This window comes from Necator americanus, chromosome II (genome assembly GCF_031761385.1).
Source record: "Necator americanus strain Aroian chromosome II, whole genome shotgun sequence".
Classification (NCBI taxonomy): domain Eukaryota; kingdom Metazoa; phylum Nematoda; class Chromadorea; order Rhabditida; family Ancylostomatidae; genus Necator; species Necator americanus.
This window is the reverse complement of record NC_087372.1, coordinates 21,245,065-21,258,993: the sequence shown is the minus strand read 5'-3', so window position 1 is coordinate 21,258,993 and position 13,929 is coordinate 21,245,065. Positions and strand designations below refer to the sequence as shown.

The 13,929-nt window shown below is 41.8% G+C and overlaps 1 protein-coding gene across 3 annotated transcripts in view; it reads left to right on the top strand.

The window, feature by feature from the left end:
• RB195_018851 (uncharacterized protein) overlaps positions 1 to 13,898 on the top strand; it is a gene marked incomplete at both ends in the record, with an annotated part of 36,468 nt that extends 22,570 nt beyond the window's left edge. For 2 of the 3 annotated variants that reach the window (XM_064186457.1, XM_064186458.1), the window contains 10 exons: positions 257 to 414; positions 8,329 to 8,414; positions 9,166 to 9,382; positions 9,443 to 9,494; positions 9,564 to 9,764; positions 10,976 to 11,133; positions 13,210 to 13,284; positions 13,394 to 13,535; positions 13,592 to 13,683; positions 13,745 to 13,898. In XM_064186457.1, coding sequence (XP_064042338.1) covers positions 257 to 414; positions 8,329 to 8,414; positions 9,166 to 9,382; positions 9,443 to 9,494; positions 9,564 to 9,764; positions 10,976 to 11,133; positions 13,210 to 13,284; positions 13,394 to 13,535; positions 13,592 to 13,683; positions 13,745 to 13,898 — 1,335 coding nt within the window. The remainder of the gene's footprint in view (positions 1 to 256; positions 415 to 8,328; positions 8,415 to 9,165; positions 9,383 to 9,442; positions 9,495 to 9,563; positions 9,765 to 10,975; positions 11,134 to 13,209; positions 13,285 to 13,393; positions 13,536 to 13,591; positions 13,684 to 13,744) is intronic. The other variant, XM_064186459.1, reaches the window with a different exon arrangement.
• Between the last annotated feature and the right edge of the window lie 31 nt (positions 13,899 to 13,929).

Sequence of the window (13,929 nt, the reverse complement as noted above, 5' to 3'; positions counted from 1 at the left end):
CCGAAGTTCACATGTCAGTACTCAGCTCACTTCTAAGGGAACTGCAAAGTGACTCTCTTAAAAATGTTCTCAATCGTCACACATTCCTTCACCTTTTAATCCAACGAATTTTCTTTCTTCATTTTTATGGTCGGATTGTCTAGTTATTTTGAATCCTTTGAACTGTATTATCCGGATAATTTTTGACAAGTAGCACAAAAATGAGATCTGTACATGTTGCCTTTTTATGTACCAATTTTCTTTACATTGTTTTCAGGTAGACCAGCTAACAGAGCAATGGATACGTCAGAACTGTATTTTGGATCACAGTGCGGTGACTCCTCGCGGGGAATTGTACGCTGCCTACGTCGATGATCTACGCAATCAGTATCATTCTCTCAGTGGTAGCTTAGCGATGTTCAGCAACGTCATGAAGTTAGTCGGAAACAAGTTTACTTCTTGTTCCATTTTTTTCGACTGAACTATTAAGTGGTTGTTCCACATGCAGTGGAAACAAAGTATAACAAGAGCATACAAAAAAACGGATTGGAAAAATAACCGATATAGAAAATTTACATTAGTGAGCTCATTTAAAAGCACAAGTCTAAACTCAATCACTTTTAGTAAAGTACATTCAAGGTATTGAGTTCGCACTGCCTCTAAAGCAAGGAAACATGACAAATCACGAAGGATGCTATGTAACAACAAGCTTATTCTGTCACTTGTGTTTGTGTGTAACGAAATCCCAGAAAGCAATAAGACGAGTCCAACGGCGTGAGATAAGTGCTTTTTCACCAAAAAAAAAAGGGTGAAATGGATCGGGACGGGTTCCGCGGTATCGAATTGGTGTTAGTAGTGCTGCGCAATAACTTTAAATGAATTTGTTAAGGAGTAAGCGAGACGTTTCATGGAAGTGAAAGCTGCTTCTCTCGCATTTCACCCTATATGCTGTCTGAATCTCTATTCTCGTGCACTTTTCCCTCATTAAAGGCATCACCTCACGAATCTGTGATCGGAAACCCATTAGGCCGAATCGGGGTGGTCCGTTTACGCTGATTTAGGGAGAGATGAGCGGAATCACCCTCTTCCCCACAATCCACGACCCCGCATGGGCACTACCCGGCTGAAACCGTACCACCCAGATTTATGGGGTGATGACTTTAAGCTGGTTAGACCATTCCTCCAGAAATTGGAGGCATCCAGGCGACTGCTTAGATATTGGGTAACAGCACACGTGATCTGACGTAGAGCCCCTGATCAGTACGATGATGACGTCCACGTCATTTCATGTTAGCACATCATTCTGTGCCAGTTGTTGAGAAAAAAGGAGAAGAATTCATACCTAGCCAACCAGTATCACTTTGAATGTTTCCAAATTGTGGCAAAGTATCAAAGAAATGTCGATGTATAATCAGGTTTGAGTACTCTCTAAATTTAATGTTGCACTTACGCGTTTAAGAAGCAAACTATGAAATCATCATTTCATCAATGCTTAAATCTCTTTTGAAAAAGACGAAGGAAGCGTCGTTAGAAGAAGTACGAGTTCAATTTTACTGAAAAATTACAATTTTTAATTTCTATTGATCAGTAAAGGCGAGCGAAGCGAACACCACAAGAAGTCTGGCGTTAGTCGGACGTTCAGACTTGTATCAATAATGACTCTACCCTATTAATCTTTATCTGCGGAACGTTCGTTAGAAAATTTTTAAGCAGATATTCGAGACAAGATACTACATTTGATTTCTACCATCGTGGTAAAGACACCGAGGTGTGATTAAGCAGCAAGTACAGTTGCAGCTATTCTAGAGCGATGCTGAAAAAAAAAATGGTCCGTTTGTACTCGTGCATGCTTCCGGTAGATCTTAAACTCCTAAAGGAATGAGCTCAGGAAGAGTAGGTGTTAAGTGGTTGCAAAGCGCATAAATACCATATATTGCTCACTTATAAGCATTCCGCGTGAGAAATAGATAAAATTATGGAGGTCTTCCTTGAAATCACAACTGATCAGTGAAAAGGAATCAAGGTTTGTCAACAAGAGCGCCTAGGTCTTAAATGCAGTCGGAGCGAATTGAGAAGAAGAAAATTAAGAATTACTTTCTATATGAATTACTCTACATCGTATTGTGAGTTCACTGCAGTACTAGTAATATAAAACATATTAAGGGTGACAGAGATATTGCGCATTTTCTACTTAGTAAATGTATGGTATGCTATCATAACATTCCCTCTATGAGGATCAAAATTTGTCAAGCAGTTCCATGACATCCTCAGGACTGAAGTAAACGCTAGAACAACAATGATTGATCTAATAGATACTATTGCTCGCATGCAAAGAATGAGTTCCTAGGTGGGAACAGAGTCGGATGTGGGGTTACGTTTCCTTTTGGACAATCGATTTAGAGAAAAAAGGTGGCTATCAGGCTAGTTAACCTTTCTGAATTCTTTACAAAACTATGCCTAGATTACTTACTTAGATAATTAGATGGCCTGTCTTCACTGAACGTGCGGGCCCCAGCAATTCTTCCATTCGTTTCGTTTCCTCGCCATTGTCATCCAAGATGTTCTCAAGTTTCGTGAGTGCTGCTGACGAGGTCTTTGAGCCGTATCCAGCTGAGCTCTCAGCTGATCCATCCGTGTAGCGAACACGTCACCCCATCTCGTTGGTGGTCTCCCTCGAAGGTGTTTAGCATCTCTTGGGATCCACTCTAGCGTTCTTTTAGTCCATCTATCATCGATTCTTCTCATGATGTGACCGGCATCTCTCAAGGGCTCTGTGGGTAGTAAGTAGCTTCCTAGAAGTGGCAGTGGTGTCTGCCCACGTCTCCGCTGCGTAACAGAGCGCTGGAAGAACTGTGGAGTCGAACAGATGGGCACGAAGATCTTGGTCCGTCAATTAGTCCGTAGCTTCTCTGACGGCTGCGAATGCTACCCATGCTGCTCTCATTCTTCTATTCAGTTCTTCCTTCAAGTCGTTTTCCATGTTCATAGAACGTCCAAGGTATACGTATGACGAAGTTTCCACTATTTGGACTTCAAGTTGTAGTCCTAAGTCCTCGCAATATTCTTTCTTCATGAACTGTGTCTGCTTTCTGTTTATTCGCAGTTCTATTTTCTTCACTGCTTCGTTCAATTCGTTGAGCATCGTTTCTGCTTCATTGGTCCTGCTCGAAAAGAGAACGATGTCGTCTGCGAAGGTTCGAGAGAAATCTTCCATCAACACGTATTCCCCCTTCTTCCCAGGAAAGTGATTTCATTATACATTGCAATGCAGCCGCGAACAGCTTCGGCAATGTAGTATCGCCTTGTCGCACCTCCTTTCCAATAGATATGGTGAGGGAGCGGTGGAAAAACTGTATCTTCGTGGTGCATCGATCGTACCAATTGGCTAATGTCCTCACATACGAAGCGTCCACACCTTGATCGACCAGCGCTAACAGTATTGCATTCGTTTCTACGCTGTCAAAGGCTTTCTCATAGTCGACGAAGGTTAGAGCAGGGGGCACGCGGTATTCCCGGCAAACCTCTATGACCCTCGACACGGTCTGGATGTGGCCCAAGCAGCTGAACCCCTGGCGGAATCCAACTTGTTCTTGAGGCTGGGCTTCATCCAGCGTCCTAGATATGCGCGTGAGGATGATCTTGGTGAATACTTTGTATAACACGCTCAGCAAGCATATCGGACGGTAGTTCCGAAGGTCCTCTCGGTCACCCTTCTTATGGATAAGAACGGTTCGCGAGGTCTTCCACTGGTCTGGGATCCTTTTTTTTTCTGAAGGTAGGATGTCATGTGCGCTGCTAAGATTACATGAAGCGGATGGCCACTAGCCCGAAGAAAGTCTGCTGATATAAAATCAGGTCCGGGGGCTGTGCCAGGTTTCATGCTCTTGATAGCGACTCGTACTTTCGAAGGGAGTATCCGTGGTGGAACTTCACCAGTGGGGATGATCAGGCTTAACACAGGAGTTGATGAACGGAAAAGGTTCGAGTAGAACCTCTCCGTAATGACTTCCATCTCACAACGAGAAGTCCCGTCTTCGCTCAGCAAGGTTGGCAGCGGAATATTATATTAGCGGAGATCTCCGCGGCACTTCTTTAGACTCGTTCTTCTTTGTGCTGCTTCCAGAATCTTCTTCTGCCTGTATTTCAAAAGATCTTCCTGCAACGATTTTCTGCAGCTAGTATTTGCTACTAACCGATCAATGTGCGATGCATTCGGATCAAGCCTCAAAACCCTTCTTTTTTCCAACAATTCCTTGGTGGTCTTCGAAATTGGATCCAAGTTTGTCGTGCGCGGCTTCGAGGCATGCTCAGCACAGGCTCGTAGTCCTCTGAGCAGCATCTCGTAGTCCACGTTTGTTCTTTTCCATCGTGTGGCTAAGTCGTATTTTCGCACGAAGGAGACGGTGATCAGAACCAGTACAAAAGGATGGTACTACTGAGACGTCAAGTAGACACCACCTTCGGTTCGTGAGTATGTGGTCGATCTCCGCACGAGTCGCTCCATTGAGCGATTCCCATGTCCACCGACGATGATCTTTTTTCATGAAAAGAGAGTGCCCATGAGGCGAGCGGCGGACAACAGCCCGGCGAAACAATTGCCGTTTTCATTCCGGTCCTCTAGTCTAAATCTTCCAATCCTGTATTCCTCTTCTGTGGCCTTTCCTAGTTTTGCGTTGGAGTCTCCGACAACGAATTTGTAGAAGGACTTCTCTTTGCGGATCACTTCCTCCAGCTCGTAAAACGCGTCCAATTCGGATTCATCATCTGCTGATGTTGGTGAGTAGCAGTTGGTGATACTGATGGGTTTTTGGCGCAGAGGGCGGAGGCGAAAACTGGCCAGACGAGGTGACAGGATCTCGTGAGAATCGACAAGATGGACGACAGATAGGTGCACAACAAAACCAGCACCGCCTACATTTCGCGACGGAACCTTCTCTCCACGAATGACGAGTGTACCGTCATTCATCTGTCGTACGTAGCTCCTGCAATTGGTCTCCTGCAAAGCAATCACGTGAAATTTAATACGCTCTGCAGCTCCGAGAAGAGCATGCAGGTCAGCGTCTGTGGACACTGTTCTCGTGTTGTAAGTACACAGTTTGAGACAGTCTCCATGACGAGTCGTGCATGTGTCGCCTTGGTCCGGAATCAGTAACATCCTGAGCAACCTGAGATTTGATCGCCTTTCACCGGTATCGTCCGACGTCTGAGATGGCAGGGTCCTAGCGTGCAAGGTAATGAGGCAGTGTATGTGTTGGAGTGGCAAAAGGACTTTTCTTCTATCTAAGCAGTCCTGCCGTTGCGAGCTTGGCTTTCATCACAGATGGTCGTCCAACCTATATAGATCCACCTTGCGACATTTTGCCAAGACGGTGGTGAATCTTAGCATGTCTAGATTAAAAATTACAAAGCTATGTTCAGATTAAGAACAGACTAACGACCGCTTGTCCTAATTTTTTGGTTCGTGTACTCAAAAAGACATTTAGAAGAAACCTCAATAAAACTCTGTTTTCATGTTTGCCCAGAAATTTTTAGAATGAGAACTAGTTGATAAAAAAAAAGACGAAAGTCGGCATTAAACTTGATAGATTGATGAAGAGACGGCGTTTTTGGTGTAGCAGATTTCTAATATGTTTTGGATATTTAAGAATCGCCTGACGATATTCTTCAATGGAACACATTTTGGGAAACCATTGTAGATAAACACACAAAATTTCCGGCACATATTTTGAATTGTCACGTATTAGTTAAATGCGGTAGACAAATCTACGTCAGGCAGCCACTGAGAGAGTAGTGAGCATTTGAGGAATCAAATATTAATAGAGAATTGGAAGATAATTCTTAAAATATATGAGTCTAACTATGGAAAAGAGAAGAAAGCTTAAAACTACTTTTAAAAAGTGAAAAGTTTATGCTACATGGTTTTTCAACAGTTTAAACGTGGACCAAGCAGAATTTACTGGCCACATTTTGATCTACATTTTGAGATAACCAGACGGTCCAGAAAGAAATTCTGCGTATCAGGGTTTCCTTAGTCCATCTATTCGAATATGTGAGTGATTTTTTTAAACGCTGTCCCATTCTGCAGGAATTGGAAAATTTTCCAGGATCCCTATCTTTGTTCCGAAAAATGTGATCTAGAATAAAATTCAATGACTCGTAGAAACTTGGTGCGAAGCAAATGTCCTTCCAGTATTTTATAGCCAAGGATTTTCTCAACCAGGTGCTATATCAAACGATTTCCTTTCTTCGCCGTGTTTCCAAACGTTTGATGGAAAAACGGGGGAAATGCTATTTTTCCCATCTAAATCCAAAAAAAACTAGGAAGTTGCAAAAAAAAAAAAACAGCGGCCTAACCGTTGTTTTGTATGTCAATCCTTCTTTTTTGAAAAGCAGCCTAAAATTTTTCTTTTGGTCCTCTTATGACGAAGTTATTCGCGATCTTCCAGACCTAACAATATGCACAGAATCTGAGCTTTTTGGTCATTAAATTCCAGTAAATCCCTTTTTAATCTGCAGAGAACCAAGTGCAATTAAATTCTTCATCTTTTGGAAGTACTTTTGTTTATGTTTCTAACTCTTTTGCTAAGAATTGACTCTGGATGGTGTCGAACCTGCGCTGTCCGTTTATCACATTCACGAAACAAAATGTTAGGTGCGGGACAAGAGGTACCCGTGAAAACCGGCTGACCGCTCCTGTCTTCCCTTCAGCACCGCGCTCCTCCGCGTAATTACGGCTGCCCTCCACCACCTAGACATCTTCCACGACCGCCTGTGATCACCTACACCCGCCTCCCTATTGCTCTCTGATCAACGCCGCGACGAAGCGGTGGATAGTGCGAATTTTGAAGGGAGGGGAAGTGAAAAACGAATTGCCGCAGCGAATTCTGATGTACGGATATAGTAAACTTAGCGCATATTATTGGGAATAAAAGAGAAGAAGCAGATCCTTCTATCCAATGTAACTTTACATAAGTAAAAAATATCCCAAAGAGATGCTACAGCGAAAAGAATAACATGCATATATTTTTACACATCTCATAATTTAACACATTTCATGCCTTAAAGGCATCACCCCACGAATCTGAGGTGGTGCAGATTTCAGGTGGAGTATTCGTATACAGGATGGGAGACTACGGAGAGGGGGGGTGATTCCGTCCATTTCTTCCTAACTGCCGTAAAAAACGGCCCGGAAGATACGGCTTCATTCGTTTTGGTGCACCATTTTGTGCAAGAGGTTCGATTGGAGCGCGCCAGTCTTGTGCGGTGCCTCATCTTCCGGGCCGTTTTTTACAGCAATTAGCAAGAAATGGACGGAATCACTTCCCTCTCCGTAGTCTCCCATCCCGTATGCGAATACTCCACCTGAAATCTGCACCACTCCAGATTCGTGGGGTGTTGCCTTTAAGTCTTCTATATAAACTAGCAGTGCATGAGTATGTGTTTGTCACGATGCCATTAAACGAATTCGTGTTCAACTTTCAACTGCAGCAACTATAATAACAGCAACTTTATGCGCTCATTGGCCTCCTGTATACGTGGCGGCACATCATACGGGTACCTCTTGATCGTTCTCCTAAAATGTTGGTTTTTTCGCGATTTTTTTTTCGTCGCTCTTATGTAATTCGAAAAATGCACTGGACTCTTCTGTTTTTCGTCCTATTATGTGCTTTAATCTGCATTTAAAGATATTTGTCGCTTTTTAGAATAGATTTTTTTCGGATTTTAGAATAAAATTAGAATAGATTTAAAATGAAAATATTTCAATACCAATATTTCAACATTTCTGCAAATTTGCTTCTCCAACTACTTGGTGTTTCTTCGCTTCTGTCAGCTACTTCACATTAACTTCACATTCGCCGTTCGTTCTTCGGCTGATTTTCGACTTTGTTTTTTTCGAAATACACGAAATTTCCAACACATTGAATTAACAAAAAGTGAACAAACAGATTAACAAAAAAAAAAAAAAGAAGTGGGGAAGGGGTCGTATTCGAGAGGGTCATGTCCCTTCACCGCGCTTGACCCTGTATGGAGTGACTACTCTTCGATGCGTAATGTTTGACTTCAGATTTATGAAAGACTTCAAAAATTGTTGCTAATATGGCCTTCACAGGATTGAGATCGATGAGACCATCTTGCAAATTGAAATCACTCAAAGCAGTAGTACTATTCTGGTTGCTCACAAGTCTACACAATAACTAATAATCATTCAACCTTAAAGCTTCTAAGAGAACTATGAACTGTATTGAAGTAGATTCAGCATCTGTTAGTGCAAAACACATCAACATAAAGAATATTACCCTTGAGAGTGATTGTTTATGTTGGTGAATGTTGATTTTTTATCGCTTTTAGGAGTATATTTCCCGAACTTGTGTTCAAAATGGCAGACAATGGATTGATGATGGTTGCGCAAGGAATTAGACTAGTGAAGCCACATAGTAGGTCCATTCACTTTTTTTCCATAAAGAATATGTACAATATTGGATACATGTCTTCTCCCTTCAAAATTCGAATGTTATAATAAAATAGTGCAAAATCATGGTGGTCATTATACTCCTCCAGAAAACAATGAAAAATTTGCGCGCGCCCACTCTTTAAGCTAAATTACCCACACTAGCTCACTTTTGGTGTAAAGACTTTTAGGGGTAATGCACCACCTAATTGCCTCTCATCAGTACTTAAAGTTAAGTTTAAGTTTCTGGCATTAATCAATCCGCTTGGGATTCCTTCAATTCAGAATCGTTTGAGATTTACGAACGTGTAACTGGCCTATACAATGACTTGTGGTGGCCAGCCGATGATCAAGTCAGTGTTTTTATCCTCCCAGACAAGTCTGGTACCAATTTATCGACCCCGGAGGGATGAAAGGGTTGGTGAGCACTAGGGCGAATTCGAACCTCCGATCGTTCGTGCAATAAGCGAGAACTCTAACCGCTACACTACACCCGCCTTCATAAGTAGGTACAGTAATATATGAAATAGACAGCAGTAACGTGTTTGTATGTTGATTGATTTCCTAGCTGATTTTATTGTAATGTACTTCTGAGCTCTATTCTAATGGTTTTTGCAGATTACATATACAATATACACTGTAGGATAATCATTTAAGGTCTGCAATTATCTTTCCCTGTGGTGTTTGAGTATAGCAGTCGAACAGTTTGTGGTGAACTTATTCATGTTTTTTCACAGGACTCGCTCCTGCTGCTTCAGCACAGGTTGTGTCGGGAAATTCAAGTATTAGTTCAAGTGCAGTTCCGACGGCAGCGGCAGCAGCTCCTGGTGTTTCTTCTCAGTTTTCATTACACTCTGCAACTATCGCTGCTCATCCTCTGATGAAGCAAATTCTTGCAAAGAATGCGCAAACACCTACTTCTATTGCTGCAAATGGTGTGAATGGCACTGCTGCGTGAGTAATGTCAAAATTTGATGAGTGGGTAGCACCATAATATTGATGTAGAAATTTTAGCAGCAGTTCTATATCGAGGTCCACATCTCCTGCTCTAGACACTAGTTCTGAGGTTGGATTCTAATTTATTTCTTCTTATCTTATCTCTCTTTGTGATGTAAACCTTCATCGACTTTCTTAGAATAAAGAAGAAGATCATTTGAAATGCGAAGTTGCTAGAGGAACCGAGGAATCCAATAATAAGGTCAATGGACAAAGCGACTGTAAGCAGAACGGTACAACTACTTCAGAAGATGGAGGCAGCGATGACGAGAAGTCAAGTTCTTGCAAGATTTCCACTCGCAAAAACTCCGAGTCTTTGTCGCACAACCTGGTGAATAAGGTATTTTGGTAGCGTTACATATCTTTGAACTGAAACTAATTCTAACTAATTTGGATTACATTACTTGACGATCAGCAATGAATTTTTGCCGCTAAAATGAAGAACAGATTGGGAGTACGTATTCGTAGTGTTTTACAGCGGGTAATGTAGCATATTTCTGAACCCCAATATTTGTTGTTATTTTATATGCGAATTTCATGAATAATCAATAAGAATCTGTCGGGAGAGACTTGATTTTTCAGGTCTCCGCAAGAGTCAATATGCTCTGCCGTTTCCTAAGTGCCCCAAAGTACTTACAGTTAGATCAAAACGATTTGAGGGGTAGTGCAATTGCGTATGCGGTTGCTTCTGAGACGGCTTGGAGGGGATCCTTGCTCATCTCCACAGTCCGATTGGATCCAGCTTACGGAATTGGCTTGAGGTCGTTTTGAACCAGCGATAGTATGGACGATGCCGCAGGACCCCTTATACTTATAGCTTATTCGAATTTTCCGCTTGCGTTTTTTTTCCTAAGTGAGAAAAAATATACAATTAAGAGAAAATAATTCGGTTTTTGAGGGTTTGGTTGCTTAAAGACAGGATAGCGCGAATTTGAGGGTGTTGGAATTCCCTGCGGGTAGATGAGGTTAGGGATTTAGTTCATGACTATAAGAATATTTGCGCTCTTTTCTCCCAGTTATCCAACAAAAAAATGTGAGAAACGGTCTCATGGCACCTTTTTCTCTTACAAGATACCATATAACGCCCCGCGTGATCGCCGACTACATCTCATAACAACTCGTTGTACGCTGCCTTTAAGAGATTTTAAATGAACGAAACTTCACAGTAAACGGAACTGATTCTTGTCGACTTTGACTGAAATGTTTTTCTCATAAACGCTCGATAACTAGTTTTTCTGCGACCTACAAGAAACCAACATAACAATCTAGCACTTTGTTTAGGTAATGCAGATTTGTTGAAGTGTCACATATAATTGCTTTGAATAAGTATTGGAATAAGCTATATAGTTCATTCTTCGTTCATCCTCAATATTCGTAGAATCAAGAAAAAGGGTTGCAGATATCCTGTTGCAGATCTTACGTACAAAACTAATTCAAGATATTTGCGCTCTATGCATTCTTTGTTTTCTTTTAAATACGGAAGTACAAAGTTCTGACTCTCTTTAACATTATCTTTCAACATATTGCAGTTTGAAACGTTTTTCATTACAGGTTGAAACACCTGCAGAATATATGTGTGAATGGGATGGATGTGCTGTTTTGTTTGTCACAGCTTATTCGGTCTTATCACATGTTGTGAAGGAACATATTGTTGATGAAGGCGAGCAAGTGTGTCAGTGGCCAGGGTGTGATGGAACTCTCAGAAGCAAGTGAGTTCTCTCATCTTTTAGTAAATTCACGGCGGCACATGGACTTTTTTCTGAGATCTTTTGGGATTTTTGTCTCATTTTCGTCATTGCTATTCTAGAATATGTATATTGACTAGGTTGATCACGAATATGGTATCCACACTACCATTTTAGATTTCCGCACAACTAATCTCAGAGACTCAAAAAGCAACTGCAATTGTAGCAGCTAAGCTCTAAGTATGGTGTGAAGATTTCGCGGCTCTTGTATTTTTATAAAACAAACCGCAAAACTTTATGGAGTGTCCACCAACACTTATATAAGTCTGATTGTTACCTGCACGTGGTGGGCCTTTCACTGAATGCAATCAGGCATCTGCGGTACGCCTCGAGAGTATACAAGCTAACTTGCGCTGTTGTTTGGCGCAGCTTTCTCAAACAGTCCAAAAAGATGGACCAGCAGAGCACCAGAGCCCATACATTCATAGGTCAAATGGTCGATGTTGAGCGAAATCTGTCGTTAATGCTATCGTATCGGCATGCATCGTTTGCTACATTGCATGAAAATCGCAGAGGACAAAAACTCTGACTCGCAACTGCTCACCCAGCCATGAAAGCCGCTGAATACTATTACAAAAGCACATTTTGTGATGAATTCAACACACTGATGTCCAGGATGTCCGGTTCATTGTAGCCATTAATGCTAACACAAAGATGGGTCTCGAACAAAAGTCTGATATTGTTTGGAAAATGGTATTATACGGTGAAGCAGACGTCGGATAATGGTAGTTGTCTGGTAAACCTTTGCGAGCAGACGAACCTCGTCGTTGTTTCTACATTAAGAGGAGTCATCTTCAGGAACAAAACTTAAGGAGAGTGTACCATCGGACGACATGCAGAAAATATCAACACTTTCAGAAGTGCGAAAGTTCGACTTTCCTTGAATCTTGGCATAGAGATTGCAACTTATTGATAGTCGAATTTAAGCAACAACCAAGATTGTTAACAAACTTTATTACGGCTAACGTTTCGCCGTTGTCGCCTTCGTCAGAGGCTGGAAAGTAAGAGCATTTGCAATATATCCTCTCAAATGCCTCATCCAGAACAAGTCATCATTTCCTAGGATATTACACCCGAAAACAAAAACCAAAAAAGCCTAAATAGTTGTACCTACCTCAGTAGCCGCGTTGCGTGATGTTAGCGGATATCCGCGTGGTGCAATCGCTCCGCTGATACTAATTAGGATGCGACCCGCATATGAACCCATAGATCAAACTCGCAAAAGTCTTGATATAGAGCCAGCTCGTTGGTCACGGCTAAGCACTCTTCCCTTCTATTCATTTTTGGACCTTTTGCATTTATCCAAAACGCTTCTAAAGTTCCGCGAGCTATAATTTCGGATCTATGGTCTATGGGGTCGTATGCGGGTCGCATCCTACTTAGTATCAAACGCGATTGCACCACGCGGGTATCCGCTAACATCACGGCAACGCGGCTACTGAGGTAGGCACAACGATTTAGGCTTTTTTGGTTCTTGTTTCCGGATGTAATATCCTAGGGGATGATGACTTGTTCTGGATGAGGCATTTGAGAGGATATATTGCAAATGTTCTTACTTTCCAGGCTTTGATGAAGGCGACAACGCCGAAACGTTAGCCATAATAAAGTTTGTTAACAATCTTGGCTGTTGCTTAAATTCGACTATCATCAACACTTTGTCCACACTCTGATCACAAAAAACTCTCTTTGCTTTCTTGGTAACATGAGAAGGCCATGAGATCGCCTCGTTGAAGTTGCCTTGAGAATGCTACTAGATTCAACCTGGAATAGGGTACCTAGATGTAAAAGAAGGTTCTGTACGAAAATGGTGAAGAAAGATCTGAGGAAACTTTGCATCGACATCGCGAGACGTAACGTTTCGCAGACAAACCGTGTTAGGTTGTAACGTTTGCCTGCTGTTTAAGTCAACTAAGTCATAAGTCATACTCTCTAAAATACTGTCATTACGGAAAATGGTGTTTTTAGAAAAGAGAAGTGAAGAAAGTTGTAATGTTCTCAACTTGTTAAAATTTATAGATTCCATATTGAAGTCGCTTTCAGGTGGTCCTTGGTTACTCACATTCAGGACCACCATGCGAATGAGACCGCATTAAAAATGGCTTTGCAACGGAGGAAGTACGTATATTTTATTTCGTTGACTTTGAATTTTTCCTTTGAAATACTGCCCTTTTCTGTTTGTTGAGGAAGATTAAGAAAAATCGTTAAATGTACATCGCTCCTTCAGAGATGGCTTAGTTCCTGCCCAGCCTATACGATACAAACATGAACTTCCTCGCGAAGTGCCTCATCACCCTGGCTACAGCAAGCATGCTGCCATTGAAGCCATTAGGAGACATGCGTTCAATTTTCTACCGCGAGATATTACAGTGAATGAAGTTTCCAGTCCGGAGCTTTTTCTAATGGATAAAATTCTTCACTTTAGGATGAACCTGAAGGTCCTGTGACCAAAAGTATTCGTCTTACAAGCGCTTTGATATTGAGAAATTTAGCACGATACTCAGCTACCGGGAGACAGTAAGTTGTGGTTAACCATAGCTTTTCATTGAGTATGAGATCAGGTCATCGTCGTGTTTAGCTTACTCCGTCGACATGAACGACATTTGTGTTGGCTAGCTTTGTCTCGTCTAGAGAGTAGCCATGCGCTTGCTCAGCTGCTTTCGGAACTTCACGAGCACGACACTTTGCCTGCTTCTCAAAGTGTTCCTCATATTCCTCAACTCTGCCAATAACACTTTGAAAAGTGGACAAGTTTCAAAATCT